Source organism: Onychostruthus taczanowskii, unplaced genomic scaffold (genome assembly GCF_017590055.1).
Source record: "Onychostruthus taczanowskii isolate IOZ18803 unplaced genomic scaffold, ASM1759005v1 scaffold90, whole genome shotgun sequence".
In the NCBI taxonomy this organism is placed as follows: Eukaryota; Metazoa; Chordata; class Aves; order Passeriformes; family Passeridae; genus Onychostruthus; species Onychostruthus taczanowskii.
Genome location: NW_024506994.1, coordinates 222,688 through 240,653, shown reverse-complemented (window position 1 = coordinate 240,653; position 17,966 = coordinate 222,688). Strand labels below are relative to the sequence as shown.

The window sequence follows — 17,966 nt, the reverse complement described above, 5'->3', positions numbered from 1 at the left end:
CCTTCAAATTACAGGGACACAGTGTTGAGATCTCCCAAAGCACAGCAACATAGATATTTCACCTCAAATAGAATTTGTTTACTCAATCGTAGGTATCTTAAAACAGGAGGTTATTAAAAGAATCGTTTTGTTGCTTGTTTAGCTTAGCTCTAAAAGCAGAAGCAACCTGAGACAAGATGCAGCTGTGAAAAAAAAAAAAAAAAAAGGTACCTTTATAGAAAGAAAATAGGTGCAGAAGGGGATTACTATGACAACTGGCAGAAATGGAGACAAAAAGGAGTGGCTGGTTTGGCACCAAAACGTCTGAGGTTGTCTAAGCCTAAACTGATTTTTAAAAGAGCCAAATGCATGAATGACTACTAATGGACCATGCTGGCACAAGAACAAGGATGTTTTAGCTGCACATAAATAAAGGTAATTTGGAAATTAAAGTGTCAAACCTTTAGAGCAGTGACATTATGAAACAGATTTCCAAAATTAATAATAATAGTAATAGTTTCTAAATAGACTTTTATTTCTTTATGAATGAAGTATTGCATGGTGAGGCTGTAACAGAATACTCAATTTCATGTCCAAAAAATCACATCCAGTCCTATGAATTTCTTTTTCAGATTACCTAGAATCTCCAAAGAAACTATCTTGGTCAGTGTGCAGATTTCTGCCTTTCTGTGCCTCATCTTTTATAAATATATAAGCAGGAAGATAATGGTTTTTCTCTCAGAAGATGTGTTCTCGAGTCTTACTTCATTAACACCTGCATGGAGCCTGCAACAGAAAATCAATTCACTTTTAAATCAAAATCCTGGTTTCGAACACTGTTGGATGTACTGAAACCAGACCTGTACACTGACAAATTCACTTCCCAGCTATCCCTGAGCACGTCATTGGAACGTCATCAATGTCACTGATGTCTTGCATTATCAAAGATGTACCAACAGTACAAGTTCTCCTACAATTGTTTCATTAATTGATATGAAAAAGATCATCTAGAGATCTAAATATAAAAATCATACCTGCAGATGACAAATAAATGACTCATTTTACAGTGACACACTTCCTCCTTTTCTTCTGCTACAGAAGGCAGTTTCATACAGGTTTTTTTCATAACATTTTCCACAAAAACAGTGGTAAATATTTTTTATATTGCCACAAATACATAAAAATATTTATATGTCTCTTTTCAGCCACAAACAAAGTTATGAGAAGACATTGAATAATTCTAAATGAACTAGTAAATACAGTGGCACAGTGAAAAATTTCCATTCAATGCAGGGTCTTATGACCCAAAGAAACAAAAAAATTTTCTTTTCCCAATTAAAATCTTAAGCTGTGTTTGAAGCAGTATCTAGGAATTCAAATTCAGTATGTTCAGTTAGCTTTTCTACTGTGGTGTCTGAAATAAAATGTAATTTTAAAACAAATACAGTTGAAAGACACATATATGGGGGATTGCTGTTAAAAAAAAGGATAAGATTTGACTGAAGTTAGAGTGCTGGATTTCAGTCTTGGAAAGATGATAAAATGTATTAGATAATTTTATCTGGCTAATTTAGTCAGTAAGTGAACAGCAGAAGTGTCCAACATCACATTGTTTGATCACTATTGCAATTCAGTTGTTGCTGAGTGGGGACACTGAAACAGAAAGGGAAATTAAATAGTCTGAAAAAAGAAATTAATCAATCCAACGTTTGTTTCCAGATGTCCATTACCAGAATTCACTTCTAGTCTAATCTAGTCATCCAAGATTTGTGTTTAAACTGTCACTGGTGGTATTCAGTTTATTAAACTTCAGGTGGCCAGGCCATTGTTTTCAGTGAAAGTTTATGGCTTGATGCAGTTGCCTAAGCCTAGATATCCAGCAGCATTTGGAAGGATAGCTGAGGAAATCTATAAACATGTATGAGACAGGATCTGTGGGACACTCCAGAGGCCAGGAAAGAAGCCTTTAGACATCTAAACCAGCAGGGGATGCCCGTGGCTGGAAAACTGAATTAGGTCCCGCTCCATGCAATGAACAGAGTCGACCTATCAAGGAACCTCCCTCTACAGGTGGTGCTTGCACTTGGCCACAGGAATTAACATCCCATTATGCTAGTTCAGATAGTTTTTTGTTGCAAAAAGAGCCTAGACACCCTGCAGAGGTATAGTTAATGGCTTACAGAGGCACCTTCAGTGGGATGAGCCAAATCCAACCCTTGATATCTAAAGAAAACAAAGAGCAGAGCAGAAATGCTGCTTTCCTTTTGCAGACTCCAAAAGAGTTGACATATTATCATCACCTGTTGCTCTGCAGGGATTATGCATTGTTTTGCAATTGTAAAATCTTAGTCTCAGTGGAGCTGCTCTTTAGGTACTTCTAAAATAACCAATTTGGAATCATACAAATTGCTCTGTTTTGGACAGGATCCATTTAACAGGTGACAATACTGCTACACAGATAAGTTTTCAAGGCCAGCAAGAAGTAATCAGTTTACAAATCCAAACATTTTTCACTCCAAAAATGTAGGTGCTGAGATGTTTCAAAAGAAAAAAACAGTCCATGCTGGGATAAGAGCCTTGTTTTCAGAACATCAAAGAGGGTATCACAAGATGAAACATATATGAGGAAAAATAAATGAGTAAATAAATCCTGTTTTAATTTTCTCTCGGTGTGACCTACATTATTTACATTGTGTTTGCCATTGCTGCAATCACTGTGCAGGGACAATTTCCTAGGTCTGTATTTTGAAGCTGTTGCTACGCTGTTGTACCCGGACACCGCTGTGGCCAGAGCCATGCACTGAGGGGGGCACGGGAGCGCCAGCTCAAAATGGATTCACAGATCTTTCCACAAATGCCTGAGTGAGGCACAGACTCAACAAGGGTTGGAAGCAAGACCTTTTACCCTTTATATCCAAAAGATTAAGCAAACTGCTGTGCCCTGCTGCTGAAACACACGTTCTGCTTGTGACTGATAGTTGGGGGACTGGGTTATCTGTAGCAGAACGGCTGTCTAGAATCTTTTCACACACACACACACACACATAGAGTAATTTGGCTAGGCATAAATCCAGCTGTGAAGAGACCCACAGTACAGTTTTCCTCCTCAGAAATAAGGATTAGTAGCTATTAAGTTTATATGTGAAGACTTCAGAGACTACCAGTCTGCTGGGTGGAGGAGGGAGCCATAAAGCCACGCTGGGTCTGCACAGTGGTGTGGAGGTGCTAGAGGTGTATTCCTATTGTCTGAGCTAGCAGAGCAAGAGCACTGGTGAGGGTGTCCTTCACACTGGATTTATGTCAGAGCACTTCTCTGACTCCCAAACCATGCTGTTTTCAGTGAGGGGTGATCAGAGTCTGATCACACCACTAAGAAGAAACCTGAATGCTCTACAAGTCAAATGGCAGCTGCAAACTGTGCAGTGCTACTGTATTACACCTGCTTGCAAATGGGCAAGTCTGTTACTGAAGCATTTATTGGGAAAACACCAGGGCTGGAGGAAACACATAAAAGTTAAAGGATTCAAAAATACATTAAAATAGAGCAAATAAAGTGTTCTGACTAGAGAGTTGGATAAATGATGAATTAAAGAGGTGCTTGCTGTAGTAATTTTTATTAGCACTGCTATTTGCACTATCTGTACCACCAAACTGGAGCCCAAGAATTATATAAATTAACTGGAGAAAGACTGGAAAAGGTCATAAATGACCCCTAAAACAAAACAAAACAAAACAAAAAAAAAAAAAACAAAAAACAAAAAACCCCCCAAAAAACCCAAAAAAAAACCAACAAAAAAAAAAAAAAAATCCAAAAAAAACCACCACAACACACCAAACCACTCAACCTTTAGAAGTGATGACTTAAACTTGAAAGCAAGCTGAAGGACTTGTTTAGTACAAGACAGCAAAGACTGAATGAAATTTGATTTGCACCTTCTATATACATAAAGGTCTTGTCTATTAAAAAGAAAAATAGCATAATTCAGAGCAATAGAATTTTACTAAAGGAAAATATTGTCTCAGGACAATAACTAAGCATTGACAAAGACTAATTGGTGTAGGTGCTGAATGGGCATCACTGAATGTTCCCAAAGAAGCATCTGTTAGGAGAGTCTAGATAAGACTGAGAGCAGAAGGACACATCACTTGGTATTCCAAAATTGTGTTTCTATACTTAATTGTACTTGTAACCTATCTCAAGCTATTTGCAGGAATAAACAACCATTTCATTTTAATTATCAAAACAGATATCACGTTAGGATATTGGCTCCCCATGAGTAATTTCCTGCTGTGTACATGTCAACTTCAGCATCTCGGTCTGTAAATCTGCCAAGACTGGAAGATTCTGAAAATAGTTCTTGGATCTTTTCCTTTCTCAGGTTGCTCAGTTAACACTATTTAAAAGGTGGATTATGAATCACTCAACCTTTTTCTAAGCTTATTATTAAGACCAAAATAATAGTTGCTTACTTCCATTAGATTTATTATTTATAATATTTTTACAGGCTAAAATGTTATAAAAAGACAAACTACTATAATTTTTGTACATATGGAGAGTTACAGCTGACACCTGGCTTCAGTCTGAATTTACCTTTCTACCTGCAAACCTTGGTGCAGAAGTTATGGCTGAACACCAGCCTCATGTGCTGTATTGGAGTCAATCAGAAGACAAACTGGTTTCCATTGCTAGGAGGTATCTGGACACCCAGTTATGCTTACAAATATCTAACAGCCCAAATACAGATTATGAGTGTAGTAAGAAATGCTCAGTTCTGCTCAGCAAAATCAGTTTAACCACTAACTTCTGACTGGACATCCATGTGGTTCTGCTCTCTTCAAATTATACATGCTTAAAGTTACACTTGTCCTGTGACTTCATATTCTGACCAATTAACACATATTCCTAAATAGAATTTTCTCAACAGATACCAGAATGCTTCATAAAACAAGAGAAAAGCAAGAAGGGAAACAAGAGAAAACAAAGATTAGGAAGAAGTGTGATTTTCCCAGTGACACACTGAGTCTCACTGTCCCTGTGAGGAACATGGTCTGTCTTTCACAACAGCTCAGCTCAGCTTGGGGAGTCAGTAGGGAACTAGCACAGAGTTAGTTGTGCCACCAAGTTGGAGTCCTCAGACTTTCCTGGCTTGGAAATCAGAGAACTTCAGAATCACAGAATCGGTAAGGTTTGAGAAGACATTTAAGATCAAGTCCAACTGTCAACCAGCACCACCACCATGTTCACCATTGAACCAGGTCCTCAAGTGCCACATCCACATGTTTTTGGATGCCCAGGGTGGTGACTCCACTTCCCTGAGCAGCCTGTTCCAGTACCTGACAACCCTCTCCATGAAAAAAAAAAAAAAATTCCTAATATCCAACCTAAACCTCCACTGGCACAATTGGAGGAATTTTCTCTCATCCTGTCACTCGTTAAGTGGGAACAGAGACCAACCCCTACTTGGCCCCACCCTCCTTTCAGGGAGTTTGGAAAGCAAGAGCCCCCCAGCTCCCTCAGCTGCTCCTCATCAGACCTGTGCTCCAGACCCTTCCCCAGCTCTGTTCCCTTCTCTGGACATGCTCCAGCCCCTCAATTTATTTTTTTGCCATGAGGGGCCCAGAAATGAGCCCAGGATTTGAGGTGTGACCTCAGCAGTGCCCAGCACAGGGGACAGTCACTGCCCTGGCCCTGCTGCCACACCATGGCTGGCACAGCCCAGGTGCCTTTGGCCTTCTTGCCCACCTGGGCACAGCTGGCTCATGTTCAGCGGCTGTCACCAGCACCCCCAGATCCTTTTCCAGCTTTCCACCCACTCTTCTCACAGCCTGCAGCACTGCAGGAGTTGTTGTGACCCAAGTGCAGGACTCAGCACTTCAAATGAGGGAGTGGGAAACATCTTGTTGGAAAAACAAAAATGTCTTTTATTTTCCAGCTCCCAACTTAATGAAATTTTACGGGAGGGTACCATAATTTCAAACAGAAACAGCTAAATGCATAGGTTCTGATTCTTAAATATAAGCACTGGTATCCACTAAAAGGACAGGAGGCACAAATTTAGATACACAAAATTCCATTTAAAACATTGTTTTACCATTAAGCGTAGGATATTAGAATGGTTGCACAGAGAAGTTGTGGTTTCTTCATCTTTGGAAATACTGAAAACCAAACATGACCCTGAGCAAGCTGTAGTAGGTGATCCTGCTCTGAGGAAGGAGTTGGACAAGGTGATCTCCAGAGATGCTCTCCAGCATCCGTAACGCTGTTACTCCAGTGCAGTGATCCAACAGGTGCAGGCTGATGATGCTAAACCAGAGTATAACATTGGTATTTCTGCCTAACACAAGGTGTTTATTGCTTAGGATAAAGAATTACCTTCCTCCTTTTGGGAGCCATGTTCCTATGGTACAAATGAGTATAGAGAGGCTATAATCTGCAGTCAGTCTCAGGTCATCAAAAAAAAAACCAGAAAGGCAATAATTTTCTTCTGAAAAGAAAATTGGAGGACTGGTGTTTAAATAACAACTTAAGGTTCAGGAAAACAAAAAAGTTAAAATTTTCAAAGAAACCCAAACCTTCAGAACAAAGATCCTGCTCAATGGGAAAATACAGTGTACAGGTGAGAGGGCTGGACCTTGGAGCTATGATTGGGTCAGGCTGTCCTGTGCACTCAGTAACACAGCCTGTGTGCCAGTCATATTTCTGTTCAAATTGCAAAGGCTTTTGTATGAATAAATTACAGAGTTATTGAAAAGGCATTAAGGTGGCTGTGACAAGCCTGGGCGTGCTGGATTCACACAAACAGATTCATGTTGTTACATGCTGCATTCTGCTGTTAAAGGCACAGGGAATTCCTTTTTTACCTTATGGCACATCCTGAAATAGCCCACTGATATGACATAGTTACCAAGCATTGATAATCAGTGAAAAATAAGTTAAAGTAATGTAAACATTTTCTTTGTTTCTAAGGAATGGACTACTGTAAACATTATCCATCCAGCTGCACTGTGAATTAGATACCATTTAATCTTCCCACTTTCTGTGGTGTTCAGTCCTCTGACACTCACGTTTCCAGTCATTCACAGAGATTTATTAGGTCCACAAGCAAAGGGAGGCATAAATAGTGGCAGAACTGTCATGATCACTATTGTCCTACAGCACCAGGTCCTGCTGTCACTGTTAGTGTGTGCAGAAAAGTGCAAACCCAGATGAACCCAATTTCAGAGCAACACTGGCCTCAGGTGGACTAGAGACCATGTGAGAAGGGAATCATCTATGAGTAATATTTATTGACACAACTGATATATTTGTTCCATGTGCCAGAAGCCACAGACCTCAGAGATTTAACTACTCTTGTTATATATTATTCTGTGACCTTCCATTTTACAGGCTGACTTTTGCTATCTAGATAGTAAAAGAGAGCAAAGCTGGATCTGCACTCCATGGAGTTACTGCTTTATTACCTTGATACCAGAAAGAGAGAAAATCAAAAAGCCAAAAACTGAACATCATCATGTTCTCAAGGCGTAAAACACTGTAACAGAAGTTCAGTTCAGTCACCTACCCAGCAGTACTCAGTGCTCTGCCCACTGGGCACAGTATGGATCACCTGAGAGCCTCATGTCTCAACCTTTCAGCCAGGTAGGGACATCCTGGGGCTCAAGGACATCTCAAAGACACCAGGCAGTCACGTTTCCAAAGTGAAGAGAGCACAGTTTGCCTTTCCCTCTGGAGTAGCTGATAAGAACCTTTATGGGATAATCAACTACTCTGCACAACAAAAGCAAGGAAAAGGACTTCCTCAGACCTTGTCCCTTGACAACTCCATTCAAAATACCTCTCTTCTCACTTTTTCAAATTAACCCAAACAACTCTGCTTGAATGAGAACATCTGCACACATTTCGTATTTTATCCATAGAAAAACAAGACGTTATTTTGAAATAAGAGGAATGTGAAAGAAAAAGGAAATTAAAGAGATTATTTTAAAGGCCAAGTACAGGTTGCTAACACCATGTAGTTGCTAACCAACAAAATGTACTCAATTGCTGCAACTTTTAACACATACACAGGACTACATGCAGAAATATAAAATAGAACTAACGTCACAGCTCTTACTTGGACCATATAGCCAAAATATTTTTAGTAATGACCATGATCCAGTAGCAGAAATAGGACAGGTGCTGTTTCAGGGAGTCATTTAACCAAGTAATGACTGCTGAAAACACTTTTCATTATGTGTTGTGACAAAATCTCTTCTCCAGCTTCCAAAGCCCCCATGGAACTGAGAAACAGATTTTGATTATATTATTTATGTTGAAAACTGACAAATTTCATGAGGCTTCTCTTGAAATAACAGAACATTATAATCATGGCATAGTGTTCCATTCAAGGTACACAAGTTCTTGAACATTTTTATATAGTTAAAAAGAAGGAACTGTCAGGACTATGTTTCAGCCTAATAAATGTTGAGAAAGGTTAAATACAAGTGTGTTTATGAAGGGAATCATAGTGTTTATTCAAGAACACAGGTGTTTACAGTTTTGAAACCTAAGTAATCCTTTATAAGGCGACAGAAGGTGTGAAAGCCCTCTCAGTAATTTATACCTAATTGGAAATTAATGACAATACATGTTTTAATTGTCACAGAAATACCTAAATCTAAATATTGAAAGAAAGAAAACCTTTTTTCAGGGATGAGCATTATTTAAACAATATATTCAGTTTTCTTCATAGCATTCACAGCTATTACTTCTGAGCTCTCAGCTACTAGATAGTGAAGTGCAGGGATAGATGAACTAGCCCAACTAAGTAGTAGCAGCCTAGCTGTAACAGCAGAGAGATTTCCCAGAATAAATGAATTGCAGCAACAATCAGAATACCTGCACCCTACTTCCACTTGAATGAAGAAATCCCAGGCACTTCCACACAACACAAATCACCTCTTTCTCTGCTTAAAGATGCAAGAGTTAAGTGAAGAGATTGGCTCCCTGCAGCAGAGTTGGGAGCAAAGCAGTGGGTAGCTGTGTTTCACTGATTTGGAGGATACACATATTAATTTGGGGTTTAAAAGTATGGTATACTTAGGAGCACCCAGGTTCTTACCTTTACAAAAACAGAAATCTCAAAATCTTCCTGAAAGTTGTTTGTTTCTCCAAAGTTGCTGTTAAGGGGAAACTTCAGGGAAGTTGAAGAGTTGGTAAAAGTGCTCTCTCTCTGACGAAACTGGAAATCTGGAGGAAAATGCAGGTTGCTCTCAAACATTGTGCCCTCTACATCTTTATCTTCCAGAGCTGGGCTCATCAGATCCATCTGCTGCTGTGGGTAGTCTTCTTCAGCACCATGGTGAGATGAAGAATCATCTTCTCCATCACTTCCATGCTGAGAGGCCACAGAATTATTACAGCTATCTTCTGAGTTCTCCTTACTACCATCCATGTTTTCTGGGGTATTAGTGATGGAAAAAGGGGATGCTGAATCTTCATGGACGTGATCAAAAAGATCACCCCCTTTATTTTCCTCAGAATCTGAAACCTCAGAGACAGTGGTGTCGTTAGCATTTTGATTGATGTCAGTGAAGACTGGATCTTCCATGGCTGCTGGCTGGTGAGCTTTGCCTGCCTGCTGGTACCTTACAGATTACAATTAAAGTGAGATGTTGACAGACAAGGCTCCTCAGGAGGAAGCAGGGTCTGTGGTGTACTTTCTGAATGCTCAGCTACACATGGCAGATCTCCAACAATCATTTACTGAGAGCCTTGAATCAACAACTGCACTTCCACTGAAGTAAAAGGCTGTCTCACTTTTAACCCCTTTGTTGATCTGACTCCTGGGAACTGTATCTCAGGAGCTGTAATCAGCTGTTCCTCCAGAAGTTGCCTGGATAAGTATAGCAAAAACCAGCTGAAGAACCTATCAGTACTAGAAAGCTACAGTAAAAAAAATCAGTATTCTTACATAGGAAGTCGAAAATAGTTCTACCGAAAATCTTATCTAAGTAAAGAGGTAGAAATGCAGACTTTGCCCACTCACTAATATGAGTGAGTTTTTTTACAAAAACTTCAAGGAAAAGCAAGGCAAAACTGCATCAATAATACAAGCAATCATCTACAACATTTTAGTGGTTACTTACAAAATCATCAACAACTGAAGATCATTTATGAAAAAACTACAAAAAAAAATATAAAGAAAGAGGTAAATTTTACCTCTTTCCAACATTGCCTCTCATTCACTTTGGGGGCCACACACTTCACATTTATCATTGTCCTCCTCTGATCTATAAACTAGAGCCAAAACTGTAAAAGCTCTCATGAGGTGCCCTGGGAATATAGGAAAAGAAAGCAATGAAGAAGTATTAATCATTATTACATATATATAATGCATAAATTAATTATAAACACATTTCAGTTATGCATCTCCATGTTCTAAGACATACACTGTAGAAATCTAGTTTGCCACCTTGTGTATGCAGTTCCTTTTCTCTAATGAATGGAGAGACACACCAAACTGCACAGAACCTAAAGTGGGTGAATACTGCCAGCTTTAGCAAAGAATTAACTGCCCTTATAGAGACAGATACACATTCCAGAGCAACTGAATTCAACAGAGCTGAAACTTCTGGAAGATCCAAACCTACAGTTATCAGATTATTATAAAGTCACCAATCTATTAAAGTCATGAGAACTTCAAGTCTTATTGACTAAAGACTTTTGATCTCCATGTTTACTGCATCTGGATTACATAGATTATTACATGAATTCTTATAAACTAATTATATTTAATCTTTTGGAGTTGAGTTAAAAGGAAAATGAAGGTGTTTTCCTCCTGACCCATCCTTGTAACTTCCTGAGTGGTAACTGCCACAGTCAGGTTATATTTCTTAAAGAAATAAAGAAGAGAAGTGAAAGAGAAAGATGGTAATTCAAGCCATTCCAGGCAGAACAAGAAGGGAACACAAGCTGTTTCACAGCGTAGGATAGCAGGTGCAGCCTGCCTGGGATTTATGACTGTAGTTAACTGACATTACTCTTATGTTAAGAAGTTTAGAGTACCACTAAAGTTAAATATCAAAAACAAAGCAATATTTCATCTTACTTAAACTTAGGGCTCCTAGATAACCAGAAAAGTGCTAAGATCATGGTCACAACCAAGTTTAATTGCTGTGATTGTACAGTACAAAGATGCAGGTGAGTATCAGAGATCAATGACATCTCTTAGCTCACGAGGGCATTTCTAAGCTGCTGCAACTCAAGTACTTCAAGGATACATTACCCATTACCAAGGCCTAATTTCAACTCTTATTACCCCCACATTCCTGCCTGACACAAGTGGTCCATCACCAAACAGGACAAAGCACATCTCTTTACATTAGCTGTATGGAACTCAGCCACAATTCCTCACTAAATCCTGGAAATCCTAACTCAGAGATCCTGAAATATATGCTGTGTAATCTGTCTTGCAACTTCTAGCACTCAAGACCAAGGTTAATTATAAGACCGATTTAAAATCATGAACTTAAATTATTGAAGAAACTTCAGAAAAGCAATAAAACAGCTGGTAAGTTTTATAAATTCAACTTATTTTAGGACTACTTTTAACTTCTAAGAAAACACTCGGATTTCTTCATATTTTGTAGAAAGACAAACGTATTTCTGCCTGGGTCTGTTCAGCTTGCTCTCAGCATGACTTTGATCAGCAACTCCCACTGATCTTCAACCCCTTCTTGCAGAGTGCTTGCAGGATTAAACTCGCTGGGATCATAAAAACTCTCTCCTTAATAACTTGCCTGGCAAACAGTTTGAGGGGAAAAAAAAGAACATAGAAATATGCATGACACAAAACAAAGAACAAAGTCCAGTTGTAGTCCAGTCCATGCCTTTTTTTTTTTAACCTCCACCAAGACAACATTTGCAGGATGCAGCAGCACCTGCTGGAGGGTTTAAAATATCACAAGTGAAACAAGGAGTAAGAGCACAAGGTGAGTGTAATTTAAAAATAAATACAGTTGATGTGGGTTTCTTTATTGTGAGTTTTCCAAGTTCTTCTTTCCTCTGCCACCCTCCAAGAGCAATGAAAAGTATCATTAAGTGTCCAGTGAAATGGGACTTCTCTCCTGTACAGAAGTGAGAGGGAAGAGGTTGTATGGGGCAGGAAAGCAAAAAAAAAAAGGTCTCAGCACAACTAAAGCTCGCTGAGTAACACTCCCACCCTAAAGACATGAGAGTGCAAGATTACAAAACAGAGATCACCATTTTCATCCATTCCCTAAATTCCTCTGCTCCCAAATCTAGAAGGTGTTGAGTTAATGTGGAAGTTAGTAACACAATACCTTCTTCTGCTAACTCTGCAATCCAGGTTGTGTCACTGACCATCTGGACCCATGTGAGCCATTGGTAACGCTGGTCAGTGGCTCTGCAGAAACAAAAAGAAGCACAAAAAACATCAGCAGAAAAGCTCATGAAAGGACAAAGAACATGAGCTATAGAACTCCTTATTTTCAAGAGAAGCTTGTTTTTTACTTTATGACTGAATTTCTAATTCTGCTTCAACTTTAATCTTTCTAAAGGAAGACATACCAGAATCAACATGACTACAAGTCCACTTAGCATACTTAGACACAAGTTACAGTTTTGTTAGTGTTCAGCACCTGGAATAAGGAAATCACTGATTCTTTCTACAGTCCAGGCGGTGATGAGAACCTCAATGTACATAACAGAAAAAGATGGAAATAATTATATCAAAAGGAGATGAAGGTGGTCTTTAATACAGCCCAGTTATCAGAGCTCCCTACAATAGATATGTCTGTTTAGAAAGCAAGGCATACATCTACATTTAGAAGCCCACAAATGGACATCAAAACTGAGGCTAGGAACCCAGATCACTGCCTGGCTCACTCTGCAGAGACAGACAAAGCTCAGTTCAGCAGCTCAAACATACAGAGACATTTACTGGTATTTGTTTGCTTAGAGCAACTTGATTTATCTGAAGGATAAGGGTAATGGCTTAAACACTCAGGCTGCTGAAGCTACTACTGAAACTTCAGCAGCTCACCCTGAAACCCCAACAGAAATCAGCACCTCCACCTTGCACTTATTTTAAAATGACAAGTAGAAGACTGACTTGTAAACAAATTCCTGCATTGCTAGAGTCAGTTATCCCTCACCTCCAGAGTGGAAGAGAAGGGCGGGAAGAATGAAGAGTAACATGAATATCACATCCCTAAAGAGAATATCTCACATATTCTCAGAGATTAATATCAGAGGCAAAACCCCACATTACACTGTTTAGTATGGATTCCCAAGACTTCTACCTGGGTACACCTTTACTTAAGAAATAATTTGCACATATTTTAGACATTCCATAATATTGTAAACTTCAACTCATCCATCAGTGCTGCAAATAGCTTCAGTGGTTCACAGCCCTGTTTAGAAATAGCAACCTGCTTTTACAGGAGTTTCTCTGGTCATTTCCAGTTGGATATTCCTATAATTTTAATGGTTTAATAAAAGAGTCCTTCAGTTTTATTTGTTCTCAGTGAAGATACTTGCACAATTTAAGCTAAGAGCCTCATAATCTAAAGAAATTAAGGCCCTTCAGTTGCTTGCTCTAAAGTATCTTTTTCCAGACAAAGAGATGAAAAAAAAATCCCGAATGGTTAAAACACTCAGAGTTCTTGGAAACACCTGAACCTGAAAACTGAATGATGGTAAACAAAGTTTACTGTCCCACAAAAACTGACAGATCTTAGCATCCCACAGGATACTTCATTTGCACTTAAGTGCACTCAATGAAAATAATGAATTTTCCTGACCATTCAGGATGTTGGTTTTACACCACCACCACCACCAACAAAACAAACAAACAAACAAAAAACCACCAAAAAACAAAAAACAAAAACAAAACAAAACAAAACAAAAAAAAAAAAAAAGAAAAAACACCAAAACCCAACAACTTTTTCCTTCATAAATATTCAAAATATCCAAAGCTTTGCAACATGTAGTTCAAGGACATTATCAAAACTACACTGTGGGCTCTAGGAGACGGACTGGTCATAGTTTGCAGATATACTAGAAGGGACTTGCAATAAATTCATACCACTTTGTTTTCACTCCTGGCTGCACTCAACACCTGGAGGAAATCAACCACAAACAAACTCCTGCACTATTTCCAGCCTCAGCTTTTACTTGTGTTGCTAGCAGCACCTCATCTCTACACAGTTCATCAACAGTAATCCTCTATCCACTGCCAATCCTGCACTAAACAGCACGAGGACAAGACTTTATCCCACATTTTGTTCCTTTATCTGTATTCTATTTGTACTATAGTAAGGAAAACAAACACACCAAAGAATTATTTCAGAAGACAGTGGTTTGGTAAATGTTCAGGATGACACATTTCACACAGGAGTCAGCACATCCTTGAAGAAGGCATCCAGAAATCCATCTGTTGTGGATGACTGACCTGGATTCTGCAGTCTTGAGGGGCTGGTTCACGAATCCAGGACCCCACTGTAGTAATGGTGATTCACCTTCACCCAGATTTCCTTGGCTGCTGGCTGCATAAAAGGCATATTTAAAGCAAACACACCCATAAATTTTGCTCTGCATATGACAGACATTTCTCCACTTGGAACCAGACAAACAATAGAAAGTCACTTTGCACAGGACACTCAATTCTTATATTATCAATAGCTTTTAGTTGTTAAAAATACCAGGAGTCATTGTGAACGTACATTTGAAAACCTGCTTTACTTGCTGCAACACCTAATTGTTCCCAATTTACATGTTTCAAAGCCCTTTATTTTTGGTCTTCCTGCTAATTTTGTAAAACTCTACTTGATTTTGTTTTTAAATCCATGTTTAGAAACTCCATTGGAATACCTGAGAGCCTAAGAAATGCCAGCATTTTATCTGCCTAACTGCTCCAAGAAAAACATTTTTGTTTGCCTTTAAAATCTGGCATAATTTCAACAACCTTGTTTATCTCTGAAACTAAGCACCCTTGAAAAGCTCAGCAACCCAGTTTCAAGCCTGTTTGCAGTGGAGGCTCTGGTAACTGAAATAAAGAAGGCAGAGACACTACAGTCCTCTGTATCACCCTGTCATACAGCCTTAGGGATCTCCTTCCACATAGTTTGAGAAACAGAAAGGTTAAGAGCCCTTTTTCTTTATAGCCTCCATACAAGCAATGCTTTGGATTAAATGGGCACTAAAAGCTTAAGGTCTAATAAAGTTTAACAGCTGTTACCCAGTTCTTTTTATGGTTTCATGAAACATCTATTTTTATCTCAATTTTATAAAGATGCATCAAAACACAGTAAGTAACAGGTTAAATGACAGATTAAAAAAACTACTGAGCAAAAATGGGAAAATGGTGACAGAGGTCTCCATCACATGGATAAAATTAAAAATAAAATTGGAAGTACAGGAAATATTTCTTGTTCAAGAAAGTGTGCAATACAGGGCAGGGACATCTTCCACTATGCCCATGTTGCTACAAGCCCCTTCCAACCTGACCTTGGACAATTCCAGGAATGGGGCACCCACAGCTTCTCTGGACAACCTGTGCCAGGGCCTAACCACCCTCACAAGAAAGACTTTTTTTCCTAATACCCAATCTAATCTTACTCTCTTTCAGTTTGAAGCCACTCCCTCTTGTCTTGTCACTCCATGCTCTTGTCCCTCTCCATCTTTCTTGTAGGCACCCCCATGCTCTTGTAAAAAGTCCCTCTCCCTCTTTCTTGTAGGCACCTTTCAGGTGATGGAAGGCCACAGTTAGGCCACCCCTAAGCCTTCTCTTCTCCAGGCTGAACAATCCAAATTAAATTAGTCCAAATTTAATCCCAAATTTAATTAATACAAATAAATACAGTTGTTTCACCTCTACAACACTGCCAACTAGAGGGTATGTTTTCTCATCTAAGCATTGTACTAAACCTAGCAATCCCTGAGAATATTTTGAGGTTGCCTGCTCTTTTCTTCCTGGCATTGACTAATATTTTTTGAGCTGCACATGCTCAAGTGTAATCTGGAAAGCTTTGGCAGCATGCAGTGCTTAGAACTGCAGCTTCTAAAGGCAAATGTGGGCTAAAATACAACAGAGAGATCAAGGTGAAGAAAGGCAATCATCTCAGTAGTGCTCAGTTTTACTCCTCTTAATGTAAGTATACATGTAACTCATCATTTCTTGTAGGCAAACACTGTAAATGGAACCAAGAGCTGTATTAAACACATTAGATAGATATTGGCTAGACCAGCTCAGAGTTCAGGGCTGCTGCAGTGTGCTGCCTGTATGATGTGTCAAACTGGGCACAACACATTAGGCTGGGCTCGTGAATAAGTGAACACTGCAAATGGTTTTCAAAGCATGTGGCCAAGGGTAAACAAGAGATTACTCACACCTTTCAGGACTGAGTAGCTGAGTGAGTATGCTGCAAAAGTAGGCTGGCAAAAGAGCCTCAGTGCTTAAAAGTTGTCTGCATCTGTACATAAAGTTTTTAACAAGAACTCAATTGTAACTTAATGAAATTGGTCAAAATATTGCACCTGGAGCTCTAGTTCACTCTGTGTAAACAATATTTTTAAGGCAATACAACAAAGTAATTTATAAAGGATGTGTCCCTCCTCCACATGATCAGCTGCCATGTGTATACTTACAAAGCTGAATTTGTGTAATCAAAAAGAGACTCAGAGGAAAAAAAAAAAACAACACACACACACACACAAGGACCTTGACTTGAACTTGACACTTAACACCTGAGTAGCTGGAGATGGTTTTTTTTCCCTCTTTTACAGGCCTGTGTTTTGCCACACCTGCTGCATTCCATAAATCAAGGTGAATCAGGGGTGTGTCTCTTTGTTCAGCCTATTGTAGTACATTTTAGAGCCACTCCACAGCTGGCACACACAGGTAGCAAAACCTGCCTAACTCATACATATGTGAAAGCCATTAGGAAGATACAAGCTGAAATCTACACCGCCTGCAGAATAAACAACTAGCAGGGTACACAGAATGAAATTCAGATCCATTTCAATCAGTCATGAAGCCATAAGCATGTCTTTTTCTCAGTTTTTAGGATGAAATTTAAAATAGTGATGATTTGTGCTCTGTGCTATTAAAGGATGCTTCATTTCTCTGTTTAGACAAGGCTGGTCTCATTGTTTTTCAGCACCAGTAACTTAACAGGTTTTACAGAATTACTAATCCCTTCTCATAATAAAAAGGAAAACCATGGGAATGTAAACTATTTGCCTTAATTTATGAAGCAAACTTACACCAGGACCCAGAACAAATCTCAACTCATTGTAGCACACACTGCTGCAGTGGCACCCAGAGTACATTCAGCAACACCTGACCATCTCCTGCCTGTATTCGGAGTTTTAGGGTAAGCAATTTTTTTTTTTTTTTTCCCCATGAGAGACCACAAAAAGGTGATGTTTGTGAAAGAATATGAACAGCCAGCTTACAGAGCTGGATGACCAAAAGGGAGATGGAGTCATGGAGGAGTCGTGCTGACAAGCACCTCTGCCTCGAAAAGGTGACAGCCTGGGGCTGCCGGGCACCTGCCGAGGAGGCAGGAGGCAGGTTATGGGCGTGCTGGGAAAACACAGGGACACTCCCCAGGACGTGTCCCATCGCAGCCTCACCTCACGGTGCCCTTCTGCCACAATGGGAAGCCCAGCAAACAGCCCTAAAGTGAGCTGCATCCCGGTCTGGGGGCACAACACATCCCTGACAAACCCCTGAGCTCCCCAGAAACACCGCATTGCTCTGCTCGGGAGGGCTTCATCCCACAGCCGCCATGGCTGCCCTCAGCGCTGCCCCCTTCATCCCGGTGTGTGGCAGCGGGGCCAGGGCAGTGACTGTCCCCTGTGCTGGGGATGGCCAGGGCTCTGTGCAGTTCTGGGCCCCTCAGTTCAGGAAGGACATTGAGGGGCTGGATCGGGTCCAGGGAAGGGAATGGAGCTGGGGAAGGGTCTGGAGCACAGGTCT

The 17,966-nt window shown here is 39.8% G+C and overlaps 1 protein-coding gene across 1 annotated transcript in view; it reads right to left on the bottom strand.

Annotated features, from left to right (window-relative positions):
- CLIC5 (chloride intracellular channel 5) overlaps positions 1-9,584 on the bottom strand; it is a 77,691-nt gene extending 68,107 nt beyond the window's left edge. Inside the window, exon 1 of the mRNA XM_041426217.1 lies at positions 9,081-9,584. Within this exon, the coding sequence (XP_041282151.1) occupies positions 9,081-9,569 (489 nt within the window). The 5' untranslated portion in view covers positions 9,570-9,584. The remainder of the gene's footprint in view (positions 1-9,080) is intronic.
- Positions 9,585-17,966: the final 8,382 nt, after the last annotated feature.